The following is a 15,610-nucleotide window of genomic DNA, read 5'->3' as shown; positions in this document are numbered from 1 at the left end:
TAGGCTATTTTAGCAGCACTGGGATACTCCCTTATTAAGAAGATGGCTGTGTTTGGAGGGGACAAATGATAGTAGCTGTTGACCTGTGCACTGCTGTTTTGGTATGTCCTCGTTATGACTAACAACAACCCTGTGTGTTACCATTTGCTTGGTGTGTTTTTGGAATATTTCTTTGACTATGAGCAGTCTTTCTTTTGCTCAAAAATCCTTGGGGTTTCTATTAGTATTGTGCCATTTTCCAAGGGGATCATTTAGACCCCAAGTTCGAGACAAGTATCACAAGTGTGAAGGATGTGAAATTCCTTATATACGTTAACTGTAACTGCAACTGTAACTGTAACTAAAAACAGTTCTCTTGACTTAAATAATGTTATATTCTTCTGAGATTTTGCTCAGAGTTTGTTTTAGCATGAAGTTACTTTTGAAACTACCAAATAATAATAAATTAATAAGAACAGCAGAACTATTTTCAACACAAAATTATGTGGTGGGATGTCATTGTCAAGTAACTACTGTGCTTAATACTCAGTCAGACTCAATCGGAGAAAAATTGTTTGTTTACTTAACATAGTGTCTTAATAGTCACTTCTTCTTGTTTTCTTGTCACTTAACATATTTTGCCATGTTATGCACATGGCTTGTAGATCTATTTATAATGCAAAAACTAACCTACACATTTACTTGACAATGGCATCTGACGATGTTGAAACATAGTTTATTACATTTCACTGATATTTGTAATGAAAATATTCCCTCAAGCCTTACTCATCAAATAGCAGAACTGCTGAGAGATTTGTTTTCAGTGATTATACTCATGGATTTAATACATAGTTATAATGCTCACTTGGATTTTAAAATTACTTGAATGAAATAAATAAAATATTGCCCTCAGCTTACGGCCTTGGGCCATACTTAAGACCTTTCCAAAGTTTTTCTTAGTACAAACCTCACACCAGCAAATAACATATATATCTCCTTTTGTGTGGTGAAGATCATTTTAGTGTCACCTGAACTTGTCTTAAATTCTGGTCACATATAGCACATGACTTCATTTGTAACATTGAGTTTTGTCTCTCTTGGTTTTAACAGTCAACCCCCTCTGACCTGGACACGATCAAAGGGAGTACTTCAACTAAAAAACCAAGGGTTAAGAGAAGACTTGAATTTTCAGCTTCAGATTACAAATCAAAGAAAAAGATCCGCCTGAAGAGTGATGTAATTATTTCTATCAGTCCTGTAGAGGTTAAAAAGCACAGAATTTCACCTTTTAGGGAGCAGCAGATACCTAAGGAGGAGGTTTGTTTTACCTTTTTTGTACCATATGTTTTAGTGATGGCATGATAATATTAGAAGTCTTATGGTGCATTTACTCTTGAGCATTTGCTGGGTTAAACATTTACTGAGGTCAAGTTACTTAACCTTGGGTACATTTGTACAGAGTTTATACTGGCTGAAATAGGCCCTTTGCATGATCTGGTCACACGGTACAAAATCACACATGCTGGTGAGCAAGTTGCACAGTGGGACTTCCAAAACAATGCCACTCATACCAGTCCACCTGGATCTGCCTTTGTCCCACTGCGGAACTTGCTCACCATCATGTGTGATTTTGTTCCATGTGACTGGTTCGTGCAAAAGGCCTCTTGGCTGAAATAATCCAGGTTAATCTGTCATTGCTTGTACCACCTCAGTGGCAAATCATTATCATTGCTTTTTATTCAATATTATTGCACCACAAGTTCAGCTTGCTGATTGTATGCTGGTATGGATAATTATATGTAAAATATGTGGAATACCGTAAATCCTTGAATTAGTGTCTCCCCTCAAATAAGCGCTCCCTTTGAATGAGCACCCCTCATTTCGGCCAAAATTTAAACTAAGTGCCTCCCCTCGAATGAGTACCCCCCTCCTCTCCCCCTGGCTTATGGAAGAGTGCTGAGACAACAGAGGATGTATAGTTTTGGTTGTTTTCAATCACAAACAAGTGATCATCAACTTATTCAAGCACTGCACATTGACCATTGCAACGGATGGTAGTGAAGATCTGCTGATTCATTGCCTAAAGCCAACCAACCTTGTGCAGCAGGCCTAGACCGGCTCAAGGGGTTATATTACATGGTTCTTCAAGAGAGACAGGATCCCTCTGAGACTTCTGAGGGACTGACACATACATATGTTACAAAAAACGTGATCATATCTGACCATAATTTTGGAGAAATTAAATAAGTGCCCCGTAGATTAAGCACCTCCCTCGAATAAGTGCCCTGTGTCCTCTAAATTTGAAATAAGTGTCCCGGTATTAATTTGAGGATTTACAGTATGCATCCACCCTGGTGAGACAATACAGTTACATGAAAACAAGAACTACTCTGATATCTTTAACCTGATGGTATGGATCAACTTTGGTGACCATTTGAAAAAATAAATAGGGTTTTGAATACACTGTTTATTAGTCACCGATTAACTGGCTGTTGTGGAGAGGTTATTTTGGTAGTTGCGATAAGTTTTAGTGACTGTAGCCATTGCCATCATGGAGAGGTGGTCATTGTACAGAGGTTAGAATAAGAGTGAATGTATAGACTATCTGCAAGGACCTAAGGAAGTTGCTGTTGTAGAGAGGCAGCCATTAGTGGAGGTTCTACTGTAATGTTTTTTTATGCTGATCACTTCTGAGAATTGATGGTTTTTCCAAACCAGTGTGACATAATTTTAATTGAAAAATCTGGTGGAATTGTTGCTCATTGTTTTTGTACAAATTCTTGTTAACATTTGTGGGGGTGCAGTGGCCTCATGGTCAACTGTGCACTTGAATCCTGATTGAGCAGTCCAGGTTTGAACCCTTCCCTTGGACATTGTGTTGTGTTTGTGGGGAAGACACTCACAGTGCTTCTCTCCACCCAGGTTGTAAATTGGTGGCTGAGGGTAACCCTGCAATAGGGAGTAGGGATGGTGTAGGGTTAAGAGTGCTCACCTCCCACCAGTGTGGCCTGGGTTTGACTGTGGCCCAGTGCTATATGTGGGTTGAGTTCATAGTTGGTTCTCTCCTCAACTGTTTTATTTTTATGGTGTGGCACTTGAATCTCAGGTTTGGGCAACTTTAAAATGCTGTGTTGATTTTGATTTTTTATTAGTTGATCTTGTGTAGGAATGTTTCTCAGTTTCTTTTCAAGGAAGGAGCATGTGCCCTTAGGTTAATTATGGCTGAGAGTCTGGTGGATTAAGGATTTTGTTGATTCTGACCTTGCTTTGCTTAAAGGTGGACTGTTTTCCTCTCCTCTCAAAATTAGCAGCTCTTAATATATCAGCTAGCTGTTGCATTATGATCTGGTATTGGATGGTCCTCTGTTTGTTTAAGTCGAGAGACTGATAAGTATCACTCTCGTTATTTGAAACAATGATGCTATTTGTTTTTAAAATTAAGTTTTGATATGATATATTTAGTTACAGTGTCAAAAACATGTGTTTTGTCACAACAGCCTGAAGCAGCTGACTTTGTTTTTGGCCAATTGATATGGGGCCGGCTAAAGGGCTATGACTGGTGGCCTGGATGTGTTGTCTCATATAATGAAGCACAAAAAGCTCCTCCCTCACCGAGTACTCACTGGGTCAAGTGGTTTGGAGATAACAAGCTTTCAATGGTTTGTAAGATTAAAATCTCCACACTGTAAATCCTATTATTTTATTTTATTTTTTCTTTAAGCAAGTTTTTACTTCTGGGGTTAATGTCTATATTTTTCCCCACATTATTCTTATAGATTTGCAACTTTGAATTCAAATATATGTACTGAGAGGAAGACAAATTGATATTAAAAAAAATTATTATGGACAATACATCAGAAATTTCTATGCTTATTTCCTTTTTTATAATTCTGACAAACTGCAAAACAGTATTTGTCTCAGAGATTGATAATTATATTACGTACTAAAAGTGTAAGGTTAACTCAACTTGACTAAATTATTTGCTTGTAGCTTCCGGTGCAGTGTTTACGGCCACTATCTCCGTTCAGTGAAAGTTTCAACCTTCCAAAAATGAGAGGACTTTATAGGAAAGCCATCATTACTAGCCTAGAGGTAAGGAATTCCTTTCAAAATGAGGAAAAGATCTTTCAGCACTAGGTATGTTGCACACTTCAATAGAATAATATTACAAACGAAATCTCATAAATTATAGACAGAAACCACCACCGCTATCACAAGCAAATACAAGACCAACAAAAACAATGGACAATCTGGAAAGTCTGGATACATTCTGGTGCAAATACTACTACTCAGTCACTCAACAGGTCATTTCCAAGTGACTGGTTTTGTTTAAATGAGCTTGATTTCTGCAAAAGTGTATTCTGTAGATGGAACACGTCTTTTTTTCATATAATTTGTCTAAAGTTTTGCATTAATAAATATTTTAAGAGTGATTATCACGCCCACATTTGGATCTTTCTGTAGGGAATTTTTTTTGTTTGTGGGAGAGAGAGCATGTATCCTAAAAATCTGGGTTATAAGGACCTTTTATATATTTTCACCTACATCTACATTTAATAATTGATGACGCTTTCGCAACCAGTCAATATAAATTAACAAAAGGATAAAAAATAAAGTATACTAAATAAATAAATAAATAAATAAGTAAATAAATATTGAAAATGAGTAAATTGATCGTGAAACGCTGTAAAAACTAATGACATAATTATAAATGTGGAAAATGAATAAATTAATTGTAAATACAAATTAATCATTTCTAATTAATGAGACACAATGATCTTGAGAATTCCAGTCTGGGAGCTATAAAAATAATTATCATCATTGCAACTTGGTGGTATAAAGGAGAGTTTAGAAAATGATCGATCAATACATTGTTTGGGTAAAAATTAATCAGGTATTGGCAGTGCGATTGAGTTGCCAACTGCTGATTGAAATACATTCAATCTATGATTTTTACATCTAACAATTAAAGGATCTAGATCTAGTGACTCTAACATTCCTGTAACAGAGTTTCTACTGTAGTCCCTTTTGACGAACCTAGCTGCACGTTGCTGAACTGCTTCAATCGCATCAATCTGATCTTGCTGGTAGGGATCCCACGCAGCTGTGGCATACTCCAGATTCGGTCTGATGATGGTAACATATGCAGAACGCTTTGTACTCTCAGAACAAGGATATAGGTCACGTTTAACAAAGCCAAGTGACTTGTTAGCCTTAATCACAATATTACTAACATGAGAGTTCCATCTTAAATCACTGGTTAGCATACTTCCCAGGTAGGGATGGCTTGTCACCAGGGACATCTTCTGAACATCAGTAAAGTAGTCTGTCAATACAGATTCTTTCTTCTGTGATAACCTCATTGTGTGGCATTTGGTCACATTAAACTGCATTTGCCATGTCTTGGCCCAAGAAGTTAACTTCTCGATTTCATTTTGTAAGATAGTAGTCCTTCATTACCACCTTGCTGGTGTGCTAACCTCAAGTGACCTGCCACTGAATGTGATTAATCCTTGGTTTAAATCAGGATAATGCTCTCGTTTACTTAATGACAACTTTGCTGTTGAGTTTTATTTGCAAAATTAAAATGCTGCAGCAAGGGCTTTCTTTCCTGATGTATTATGTATTCTTCTAATCTGTAAGTTTCATTTTGATGTATGCTTTAATTATCATCTGTAAGGACCAGTTCATAGTTTGTGACAATATTTTATAATACGTAATTATTTGATTGTTCTTAGATATGAAATTTTTTTTTTAAATTTCAATTGTTAATATTAGAGGGGGATGTGGGACTTTGCATTGTTGATTGTTTTCTGCCGCTGTGATGCGGTGAATAAAATCCCACCTTGTGGTGTTGAGGTGATGTCAAACCCTACAGGGTGCGATGGTTGTGTTTATCACCTTATGGTGTTCTGTGAAATGAAATTATTTGCAGTGCTGTGGTTTCTTGTTTAACCTCTCTCAGACCAAAGATCAAAGAAACTGAACTACGTAGTTTATTTCTGTGAAAATACCAGTTTCTGTCAGGATGTCTGACTTCCTGGAAACATTGTTATCTCAAGTCATGAGGCTAAAAACATATGTTGTGGTGACAGTGTTTTGTTGTTTTCTCTTACGGTGATGCCGTGGTTGTTAATTTTTTGCGACGTTGTGGTGGTCAGAGCCTGCCCATGCCCCCTCATATTATTATTTGTATGTAAAGTGTATAGTGGTTAAAACTGACCTGCCAACATATCTGCTGCCTGATATAACAGTAGCAGTTGACTACTATGTATGCTGATGCTGTGGTTCAATTTAAACCTTCATACAATATTGAAATTTTCTTTTGTATGGGTCAGTGAATGTTAATACATATGAAAATGTATATAAAACAAAGGAAAATACTAAATTATAGCAGAGCTCTGGTGGCCCAAAGGTCCGCCAAGCGGAGCACCATAACTATAGGAACAGGATCACATGCATGCATAGAAATAGAAAACCATGCAACTCTTTCTTCATGGTTAACGTGGCTAGCGGCATAGATCACGGGCGTGTGCGCCCAACGACGCCAACAACATCTTGCAACATGGCAGCCATACCCCATCTAATACCAAGTCATGCAGTCTTGGCTTAAAGCTTATACCTGATATTTTGACACCTGTCAAAACAAGGCATCTGCTGACCAGTATCACGTGACCATATCGTAGGCTCAGGTTTAAAGATCATCAAGGTCTTGTGTTCTTTTAAAGTTGACCGCTGACTAAGTGCTGGTTTTCAATTGGATCGTGGACTCATGTTAGGTTAATTTGTTGTAATCAGGGCCGGGTTGCTTGAAAGCCAGTTAACGTTAACCCAGGATTAACAGTTAACCGAAGTGTAAATCTTTTTTCTATGCAAATAGGTTCACTGCTTTTGGGTCATGGGCTCCTGGTGTAGTTTGAGATTATTCAAAATCAAAACATGAGGCCAAACAATGTAAACAGAAAACCTCACTGCAAAGTTACAAAATTCAAATTCAAATTCTCACCTACCCCGGGGTAGCTTAATTGGGTTTTGAACAACCCGGCCCAGGAGCTCCGCTTTTAGGCTTGCCTAAATCTATATATTATCAATGGTAATACTGAACCACAGCAAGTCAAGGTATTTAAATATACATCTTAGGAGATAGAACCAATATTGATGTAAAACCAGTAGAAACTTTGTTCATTAATCTACATTTGTACCAGGTGGCAGCTAAAAGGTGTGGAAAAGTGTTCACAAAGCCTGACAATCAGCAACTAAGGAAAAACAAGCAAGGTGGCAGAACGAGACAAGCACAGATTGAACAAAAGGAAAGCTCAGAGCAAAAGGATGAAGCTCTTACTGACAGGGAGAGAGAAGATGTAATGGTGAAGTGGGCAGTTACTGGCTTTAAACCAAGTGGTCCTAAAGGCTTTGCACCAACTGAAGGTATGTAGAATAGATTTGACCTATATGTATTAATGTTATATCATGGAATCATGATTTCTAGAACCCTGAATTAACTGAAAGTCCTGATAACTTAAACGAAAAATTCAGTAACTCTGGCTTTGAAAATTTTTAAAACTAAAACTTCCAGACATGTTCTGTTCTCTATTTTAATGGTTCACTTTTTTTCATAACCCCCTGGTGGTAATGAGCCAGACCCTCTTCCTGTCATGCCACATGGTCAAGTATCCAATGGTTTCTCTCTGCAAATTTCTGTTACATATATAAACTATGTTTGTTTGTAAATAAAGATCTGCTACAACAAAAAAGCTGCTGCAGCAGTGTTTCTATGAACATGTCCCCGCAGCTGGTTGTTTGGGATGAAGCAATACCTCTGCAGTTGGCATTTCTGAACCATTTTTGGCTTGAGAAATCAGAATTCCAGTGTACCTATTTCACTGTGACTGTTACTGAATGAGTCCTGTTAATTATTTGTTTACGAGTATGAAAAATGTTGGTTAGTTACATAGCAGGAAGTGTACACTACTCTGTAATTAATGATTGCCAAACAAAGAATATAAACTAGTAGCAATCAAACATCATGAGTGCGTTTGACATGGTCACTTTCATATATATACCTTAAATGATTTAACTAGCTGACTTTCAACCTCTGTGTATTGCTAAAATCAACATTTTTCATGAACAACTGAGGTTTTACACAGACAGATATATCATAGTGTCAAAGTCCATGCCAGTGAAGAGGTCCCTTATATAGACTACGATGGTCGATTTGTTGTTCAAAACGTTGCGTGATGGCGCTAGTTTCCGTAGACTCGTAAAAATAGTAGGCCTTCAAAATTTCATGTTTTGAGGTAAACTCAGCATGAATTCAAAACGTAAACAAAAGATCAAGCTTAAACTCTGGCCTGTAAGCAATTTTAAAGCTCCCATTCAATTTGCATTCATGAAAATCTTCTCATTTGCCCAAAGGCAAATTCAGTTTGGTTTGCAGAATTTTGTAATTCAGGCTCTGCGGCTATGCCAAGTTTTGTTTGTTATTTTTAATTTACTTTCAATGACCTGGGACTGAAGGGGATGAGAACAACATAATCATTTACATTCATGTAAAATAAATAAACTGTTATTCACTAATAAGCCGTTTAACTAGCTGAACAGTCTTTCTAGGTGTTTGTTTACATACCAACATTCTCTAGTTAAATGTGCGGCTTCTGTTTCCATTCATTTAACCCGCTATAACGAGCTAGCCAACTCGGTAAGATGGTTCTATAACCACGAATCATGGCCATTTGCTGAGCTACACAACTCGGTAAGTTAAAGTAATGTACTTTGCACACAGAAATCAAAGCCAGCAAAGTGAAACAACACATTTCCTCCATCGATTTATTCCTCACAAAGCAGTGTTGGTTTTTGGTCGAAGTCAAGATGGTAGACAACAGGCAGCCAAACCGTACCTTTGTGTTTGTCCCAAAAGTCGTACACATTTTGTGAAGACATCGATAAGTCTTAGCGATAAGGTCATTTAACGCCATAGCTCTAACTTCAAACTTTAAATATGCAACCTGCCGGTAACAGCAGATAAACACATGGAGACGCAACGAGTACATGGAGACGCGACAAGCATGGACATGACGTCATTAGCCCCTGAATAATTTTTTTGGGGGGCCAAGTTAGTGTCCCCCAAGAGATAGATAGACAGACAGATAGATAGCTAGATAGATGGATTCATGGGTCTCGAATTTTTATTGATTACGCGATTAGAACTACATTCTGTCGAAAGCAATAAATATTTAAAATATTGCAGAAATGCCATACCCCCAAAAATTCTTTCAGATGCCTGCATTAATTTACGATGATTTTTACTTACAACTGAATTATTTTCAATTTCAATTATTTTCTCGTAAGTGTGTTAAGTTCAGGCTGCTCTCTTTAAGAATAGATACAGGTCGAGAATTAATTTATAATTAATGCTGTTTGGTTAATCAATAACTCGCAGCAGACGTGATGCACAGACCAGCAGACACTGTAACTGAAGTGGACCTGACATCAGAGACAATGCCTTTAACTTCTGATCATAAGACAAGGTTTGGCAAACCAGTCAGTGAACCAAATCTGGCAGAAGATATTAAAGGTAAAGTTTTCTGCACATAATAATCATGTTATCATTACTACAATTAATCTGCTATGTACAGTAGTAACCATGTTTTTCAGTGTGCAAATGTCAGATGTCGGACCGGATCAACTCGGACCACCAGTCTGGGTCAGAACAACTTGGTTCAACTCAGATCAACATGGATCATAAAAAAATAAATAAAATTTAAGGAAATTGAAACACCAATTCATCTAGGATCAAAATAACTTCCTTGTGCATGAAAGGATTAAAATCTCCCCCCCCCCCCCCCCACCTCAAAGTCACGTGGTTTGTCCCTAGGGTGGGGAGTATCAAAAAGTCATTCCAATCCAAGAGGAACTGGTGCTAAAAATACAAAATGGTGGTTTGGTGGTCCGACTTTTGTACCTGCCTATTGCAAATCAGCAATAACTTCTTTGTTTAATATGGTTTTCATCTCTAGGTCATTATACTAGACAGTGGCCTTTTTATTTTCTGTTTCGGCAAGATCGTTCAGTGTATCTAGACTCAAACTTAATGTTCTATCACCCATAGTTTCAGTTTTATTTTTTTTTTTTGGGGGGGGTATTAGTCAATCTTATTCCAGCAACCATCCTACAGCATAGCTGACAGTTGCACCAAGCACACCTTAATGACCATGTTTGAAATATCAAGATATAATTTCAATATTTGTATTTTTAGCGCTATTTGATGCTGTAAGAACTGGTGAAAGGAAAGTAGAAGGTAACAGAGTTTGATTTAATTCAGTAGAAACAATAATGATGACTTGGTATTTAGTTTCTCTTTAATGTCAGAATCATTTTTAGATTATCTTTTGAAGATTTTATTATTTTTGTACCTCAACCATCTCATAAGAGTAAATAACACAATCTCATCCAGCTAGCCTGCAACTGCGCAAATCTTTATTTAGTTGTTGGAAGGTCTTTACATTTATATATTAACTGCTAAAAACAAGAATTACTACTATTACAAAATAGTAATAATGTAAAGGAAGTGTATAAAGAAGTCATTAAAGGCTTACATGTGAGTAGGCTTCCCTAACCAAGCAGACTATTGTTCTGGCTGCAGGGCTCAAAATAACGGCCGGTCAACAGACAACGTCTGACCAGAATGGTGACTTGACTGGCCGGCTTGACTTCACTCACCGGTAATGTTGACCGGTCACATCATGTTGAGACGGTCATGTGGTTCATTCTTGAATAAAAAATCAAATCCTCAACTGTAAATCTTAGATTTTTAATCACTTTTTTATTATGACCTCTCACATGAAAACATACACCAATGGGTAGCTGTTCCTATGGCTAAAAGCTGTTTGCTTGCTGTTTGTCATGTGTTCAAGATCGATAGGAATGCCATTTGAATGGCTGGGGTTATCCGTTCAGAAAAATATTCAGCCGTTCGAACAACTACTGCTATCTGTTCAAAAAAAAATTTCATCTGTTAGGACGGCAGAGGTTTTCAATTCAGAATGCAAAACTATTCAGCCTTTTGAAAAGCAGAGGTTTTCTGTACGGCAAAGGCAATCCGATCAGATTCAGTTTTTTGTGGCGCTTTAGGTTTGTTTGACTGTCCCACCCTTGTCACAGAGCACCTCTCTTTGTTGGCATATATTTCAAAGGTACATGTATTGCTCTACAGAGGTCAAGATATTTGTCATTTCTTTCACTTTCACTGCACAAGAATCGATGAACAAGATGCCAAAACAAAACTTTACGCTAGACACTATGGGACTCTGGGACATCAAAACACCCACTTTGCAGTGTGCTTCATTTCCATCAAGCGGTAAATGTAACCTTGAGCATGAACCCAGTATCTAATTTAGAACCAACCGATAAAAGTTACTTTTACAAAAGGTGTAATAATTATGTACCAACAAAAAAGCCAAAGGCCTTATCAGTTTCTGTATCTGTATTAGGGTATCTGGAAAACCTGAATAGCAAATAGCGAATAGTTGCGAATAGTGAATGGTTGCAAATAGCCAATAATCAAACTTGTCCCTGGAATCTGGATATGTGCCTCCTTCACTAAAAACTGCCGTCTTACTGCCACTACTCAAGAAACCATCCTTGGACCACGAAATCCTTAATAGGCCTATCTCAATTCTCAAGGTCATTTCAAAAATCATCCAAAAAGTTGTTGCAGTACGTCTGCAGGACTACTTGGAATCCAACCAACTTAATGAACCGCTACAATCAGCCTACAAGCGATTTCATAGCTGTGAAACCGCTCTTGTACCTGTACACAATGATATTTTGCGTGCCATTGACGATTGTCACTGTGTTATACTCCTGCTACTTGATCTATCTGCTGCTTTTGACACTGTTGATCATGACATTCTTCTAACAAGACTGAAATCCAAGTTTTCAATCTGTGGCACTGCCCTTGAATGGTTTCGTTCCTATCTTACAAACCACACACAATTTACCTTAATCGATGGAAAAAAATCACAGTCTTGTGAGCTTAAATGTGGAGTCCCCTAAGGTTTGGTCCTAGGGCCTATCCTGTACTTACTTTATACTGCACCACTGGCTGACATTCTATGGTACCACGAAATGCAATTTCACTTCTACGCTGAAGAAACTCAGTTATATATCTCTTTTTCAACAAACAATGACGTCGAATTAACTAATACAGTTGGAAAAATTGAGGAATGTTTGTCTGATCTTGACAAGTGGATGTCTCTTAACAAGCTAAAACTGAATAAGGACAAGATGGAACTTCTTTATCTATACTCGAAACGCAACCCGCAGCAGTCTCTACCACCGATCCATTTTGGTCAAGACATAATTCAGCCATCTCAATTTGCTAGAAACATCGGTGTGATATTTGACAGTACCATGACTATGCTTCCGCATATCAGTTCTATTTGTAAATCAGCTTCTTATCATCTGCGCAACATCTCCCGGATGAGGAAATTCTTATATATGAAAACCACCGAGATCCTGGTCCATGCTTTTGTGTCTTCCAAACTAGACCACTGCAACTCTCTTTTGTACAATGTACCGAAGTGTGCTTTAAAAAAGCTCCAGTCTGTTCAGAACGCCGCTGCCCAACTTATTACCTGTTCCCGAAAGTACAACCACATCACTCCAATACTGAAAGAATTACACTGGCTTCCAGTTTCTGAACGCATTAAATTCAAGATTATATTACTTACCGTTAAGGCTCTTCATCAACAATCTCCTGTCTACATTCAAGATCTAGTAACGTACTACCAACCTTCCAGAATCCTCCGATCATCACACTTATTACTTCTTAACCCCACAAATTTTCACCTGAAGACGTATGGTTCTCAAGCTTTTGCTGTTTCCGCTCCTGAACTCTGGAAGAGTCTACCTGTTTCTATCCGCTCATGTGACAATCTAAGTTCTTTTAAATCTAAACCAAAAACTCATCTTTTTAAGAAAACTTATTATTCTTAGCGATCTTTACTTTTTATTACTTTCTTAAATGCACATTTTTAATTATTAAGATTAGTACAGCTCATTTTGGTGAATTGTACAGCACCTAGAGCAGGCATGGATAGGCGCTATATAAATATTTATTTATTTATTATTATTATAGTGAATGGTGGATAGTACGAACAGTCCCAAATAGTGGGAATAGTGGTGAACAGTAGCAAATAGTGGCGAATAGTGACAAATAGTCGTCAATAGTCACTGCTTTAGTTCAGCACTGATCTGGATTCGTTGAAATTGATCACATGGAGTTATAGTGTTTATCCACAGACGCTGATAGATTTGACCAATCATGTTCTGTGAAAAAAAAACCCAGTAAAGTACAAATGTGAGCCAAGTGTTCTGTGATTAGTTTATCAACTTAAAAGACACAAACAAGCTGCTCTGATAACTGGTTGTATAAACAACAACATCTAAACTATATCTTGAGTTAATTAATTATCCAAATAAGCAACAGAATTTCACTGAATATACTACCTTTTCTTCTTAGGACTCAGGCTAGGGCTGCCCATCGCTGACATTGAGAAAACAGAAAACATGAAGATAACATTATAAAGATGTATTTATGCTTTGCAGTGGTGAAAACAGAGGAAATTACATTTAGAAACACCTTTTAATTTGCCCTGATAAGTGTCTATGCTTTTTAGCGGGAAAATCCCATTTCACATTGCTGCGAGGTTGACTGTGAGGCACTGGTTGCCGAACGTCACTATTCCCACCTTTATTAGCCACTATTCACCACTATTCGCGACTGTTCACCACTATTTGCACTATTGGACACTATATGCACTATTTGTTATTTGGGTTTTCCAGACACCCGTAAAAGTATTTTGTTCGAGAATGAAATTTGAGACACTCTCAACTCCTGCATAGCATGTGACCAAAATCTAGCCACTATCAGTTGTAAAATCTACCGAATGATGGTCATTAGTTCCAAGTGAACAACTACTCTCGCTAATATGACTACAAGAGAGTTTAGATTTTTTATGGCTTACACTTTAGAACTTAATTTTAGTCACATCATTGAGAAACTTCCAAACACTTGTTGTGTAACTGTAGCCATATTCATAGTAACGTGATGATTTGTTGTGCATTTGCACGGGTGAGAATAAAGGAAACAGAAACTTCTTCTTTGGCTATATTTGTTTAGCCAGTTATTTCTGAAGCCCAAAATTAAGATCTAATGATGCATATTTGGTTTCATTTATGTTTTGATGGACATAAATACTTTGTAGAACATCAAAACAACGGCTCATGGAATTCAATATACCAACTGAGAAATTCGAAGTTTCATCAAATACGCATCCGTTTGATACTTTTTCTTTGGCCGGTGGCAAAAATTCCACTGGCACCATGCCACTTCATTGAGCTGCTGAGCCCTGCCAAGGCTATGTTTGGTTAAGTTTTAAGCTTTTCTTTGTATTAGGAGAATTTAAAAGGAGGTCTTTAAAAGACTGGACAAACAAATTATATTTGTGGGTTTAATTAGGCAAACATTACCTAATTTTTTTTAAAATATTATCTTGACTTGTCAGAAATGAGATGTGACCGAGCTAAAATTACTTTGGGTGGTCAACATGACCGGCCATAGTCTGAAAATTATTTTGAGCCCTAGGATGTTGTAGCCATGGCCAGAGTAACTAGCATTTGTATTATAATGAATAAACAACTTATAGCCAATGAACAGTGAGTGGCAGTCAGCCGGTTGAGCTGGCGGGCAGTTGGTCAGTTTAAAAAGAAATCTGCAGGGACATACATTTGAATGGATGTGTAACAAATCATTTTCAATGTTAATCACATTGCCATAATAATTGAGGCATTTTATTTAACTTGATAAAGGTGAATACAAAAATATTGCTTTCTTATGCTAAATTTCTAAACCTTCTACATATTTATTTCAATTTGGCTCTGCATGAAAATGTGCTAACTTGAGGTGGTCAATTGAGGTATACTGATACCTTAAAAAACTGAGGGAATACACCAGACGTTTGAGCAACTAGTGGACAAACACTTGGTACCAACAAAATTTACATTGTATTGCAAACTTCCTTATGACTGTTTTAAATATATTTCCGTAAGAAATCAAATGTCAAAAACAAATGTTGACATACAGATGAAACACTTGAAAGTACTGGTGAAATGAAACTGGCAATGACATTTTACCTGTGTTTGCACAATTTCTCTGAGTTTTGAAATTTATTTCCTTGACTTCCCATGGGAAATTATTTTTGTTGTTATTTCATGCAAAAAATTTAACTTTTAGAAAATGCAAAAAGGCTGTAATATACTGACAATTATTCTGGTAGTTAGGTTTTCGTCCACTTAAAGTTGAAATTGCTCAGTTTCCTGTAGAATTTTGTCTTATAATATTTATTGGTTATTTTAATGTTATTTTTAGCTATGTGCATGTTTTCTTGTCTTATTTCTGTTATATATTGATAATTATTGTTCTTTTAAAAGGAATTTGTCTAGCATGTGGTGATAATAAAGTTTGTGCTCAACACCCTTTGTTTGAGGGAGGTCTGTGTAAAGAATGTAAGGTAAGCATTCAAAACAAAAGCACTTGGGTATGTTGATGATACCGAGTTCTTTTTGATTA

At 37.1% G+C, this 15,610-nt stretch overlaps 2 protein-coding genes across 3 annotated transcripts in view; both read left to right on the top strand.

The window, feature by feature from the left end:
* Window positions 1–15,610, top strand: part of LOC145486493 (DNA (cytosine-5)-methyltransferase 3A-like) — a 32,988-nt gene that overhangs the window by 1,146 nt on the left and 16,232 nt on the right. Inside the window, exons 2-8 of one of the 2 annotated variants that reach the window (XM_081465165.1) lie at window positions 1,090–1,296; window positions 3,477–3,638; window positions 3,970–4,071; window positions 7,185–7,407; window positions 9,422–9,553; window positions 10,235–10,276; window positions 15,472–15,551. In XM_081465165.1, coding sequence (XP_081321291.1) covers window positions 1,090–1,296; window positions 3,477–3,638; window positions 3,970–4,071; window positions 7,185–7,407; window positions 9,422–9,553; window positions 10,235–10,276; window positions 15,472–15,551 — 948 coding nt within the window. Of the gene's footprint in view, window positions 1–1,089; window positions 1,297–3,476; window positions 3,639–3,969; window positions 4,072–7,184; window positions 7,408–9,418; window positions 9,554–10,234; window positions 10,277–15,471; window positions 15,552–15,610 lie in introns of both variants that reach the window. The other variant, XM_081465164.1, reaches the window with a different exon arrangement.
* Window positions 10,287–15,463, top strand: LOC145486495 (uncharacterized). The gene has a single exon (XM_081465168.1). It carries the CDS (start codon window positions 12,106–12,108, stop codon window positions 12,973–12,975), a length of 870 nt encoding a protein of 289 aa, XP_081321294.1. The 5' UTR covers window positions 10,287–12,105; the 3' UTR covers window positions 12,976–15,463.

The sequence above is a fragment of the Orbicella franksi genome, chromosome 5 (genome assembly GCF_964199315.1).
Source record: "Orbicella franksi chromosome 5, jaOrbFran1.1, whole genome shotgun sequence".
NCBI classification, from domain to species: domain Eukaryota; kingdom Metazoa; phylum Cnidaria; class Anthozoa; order Scleractinia; family Merulinidae; genus Orbicella; species Orbicella franksi.
Note: the sequence above shows the minus strand (reverse complement) of the source record. Positions and strands in the feature narration are given on the sequence as shown.

What these genes read in the sequence shown, in the direction of transcription:
- LOC145486495 (XM_081465168.1), top strand. Translation starts at nt 12,106, where the DNA reads ATGCAATTTCACTTCTACGCTGAAGAAACTCAGTTATATATCTCTTTT.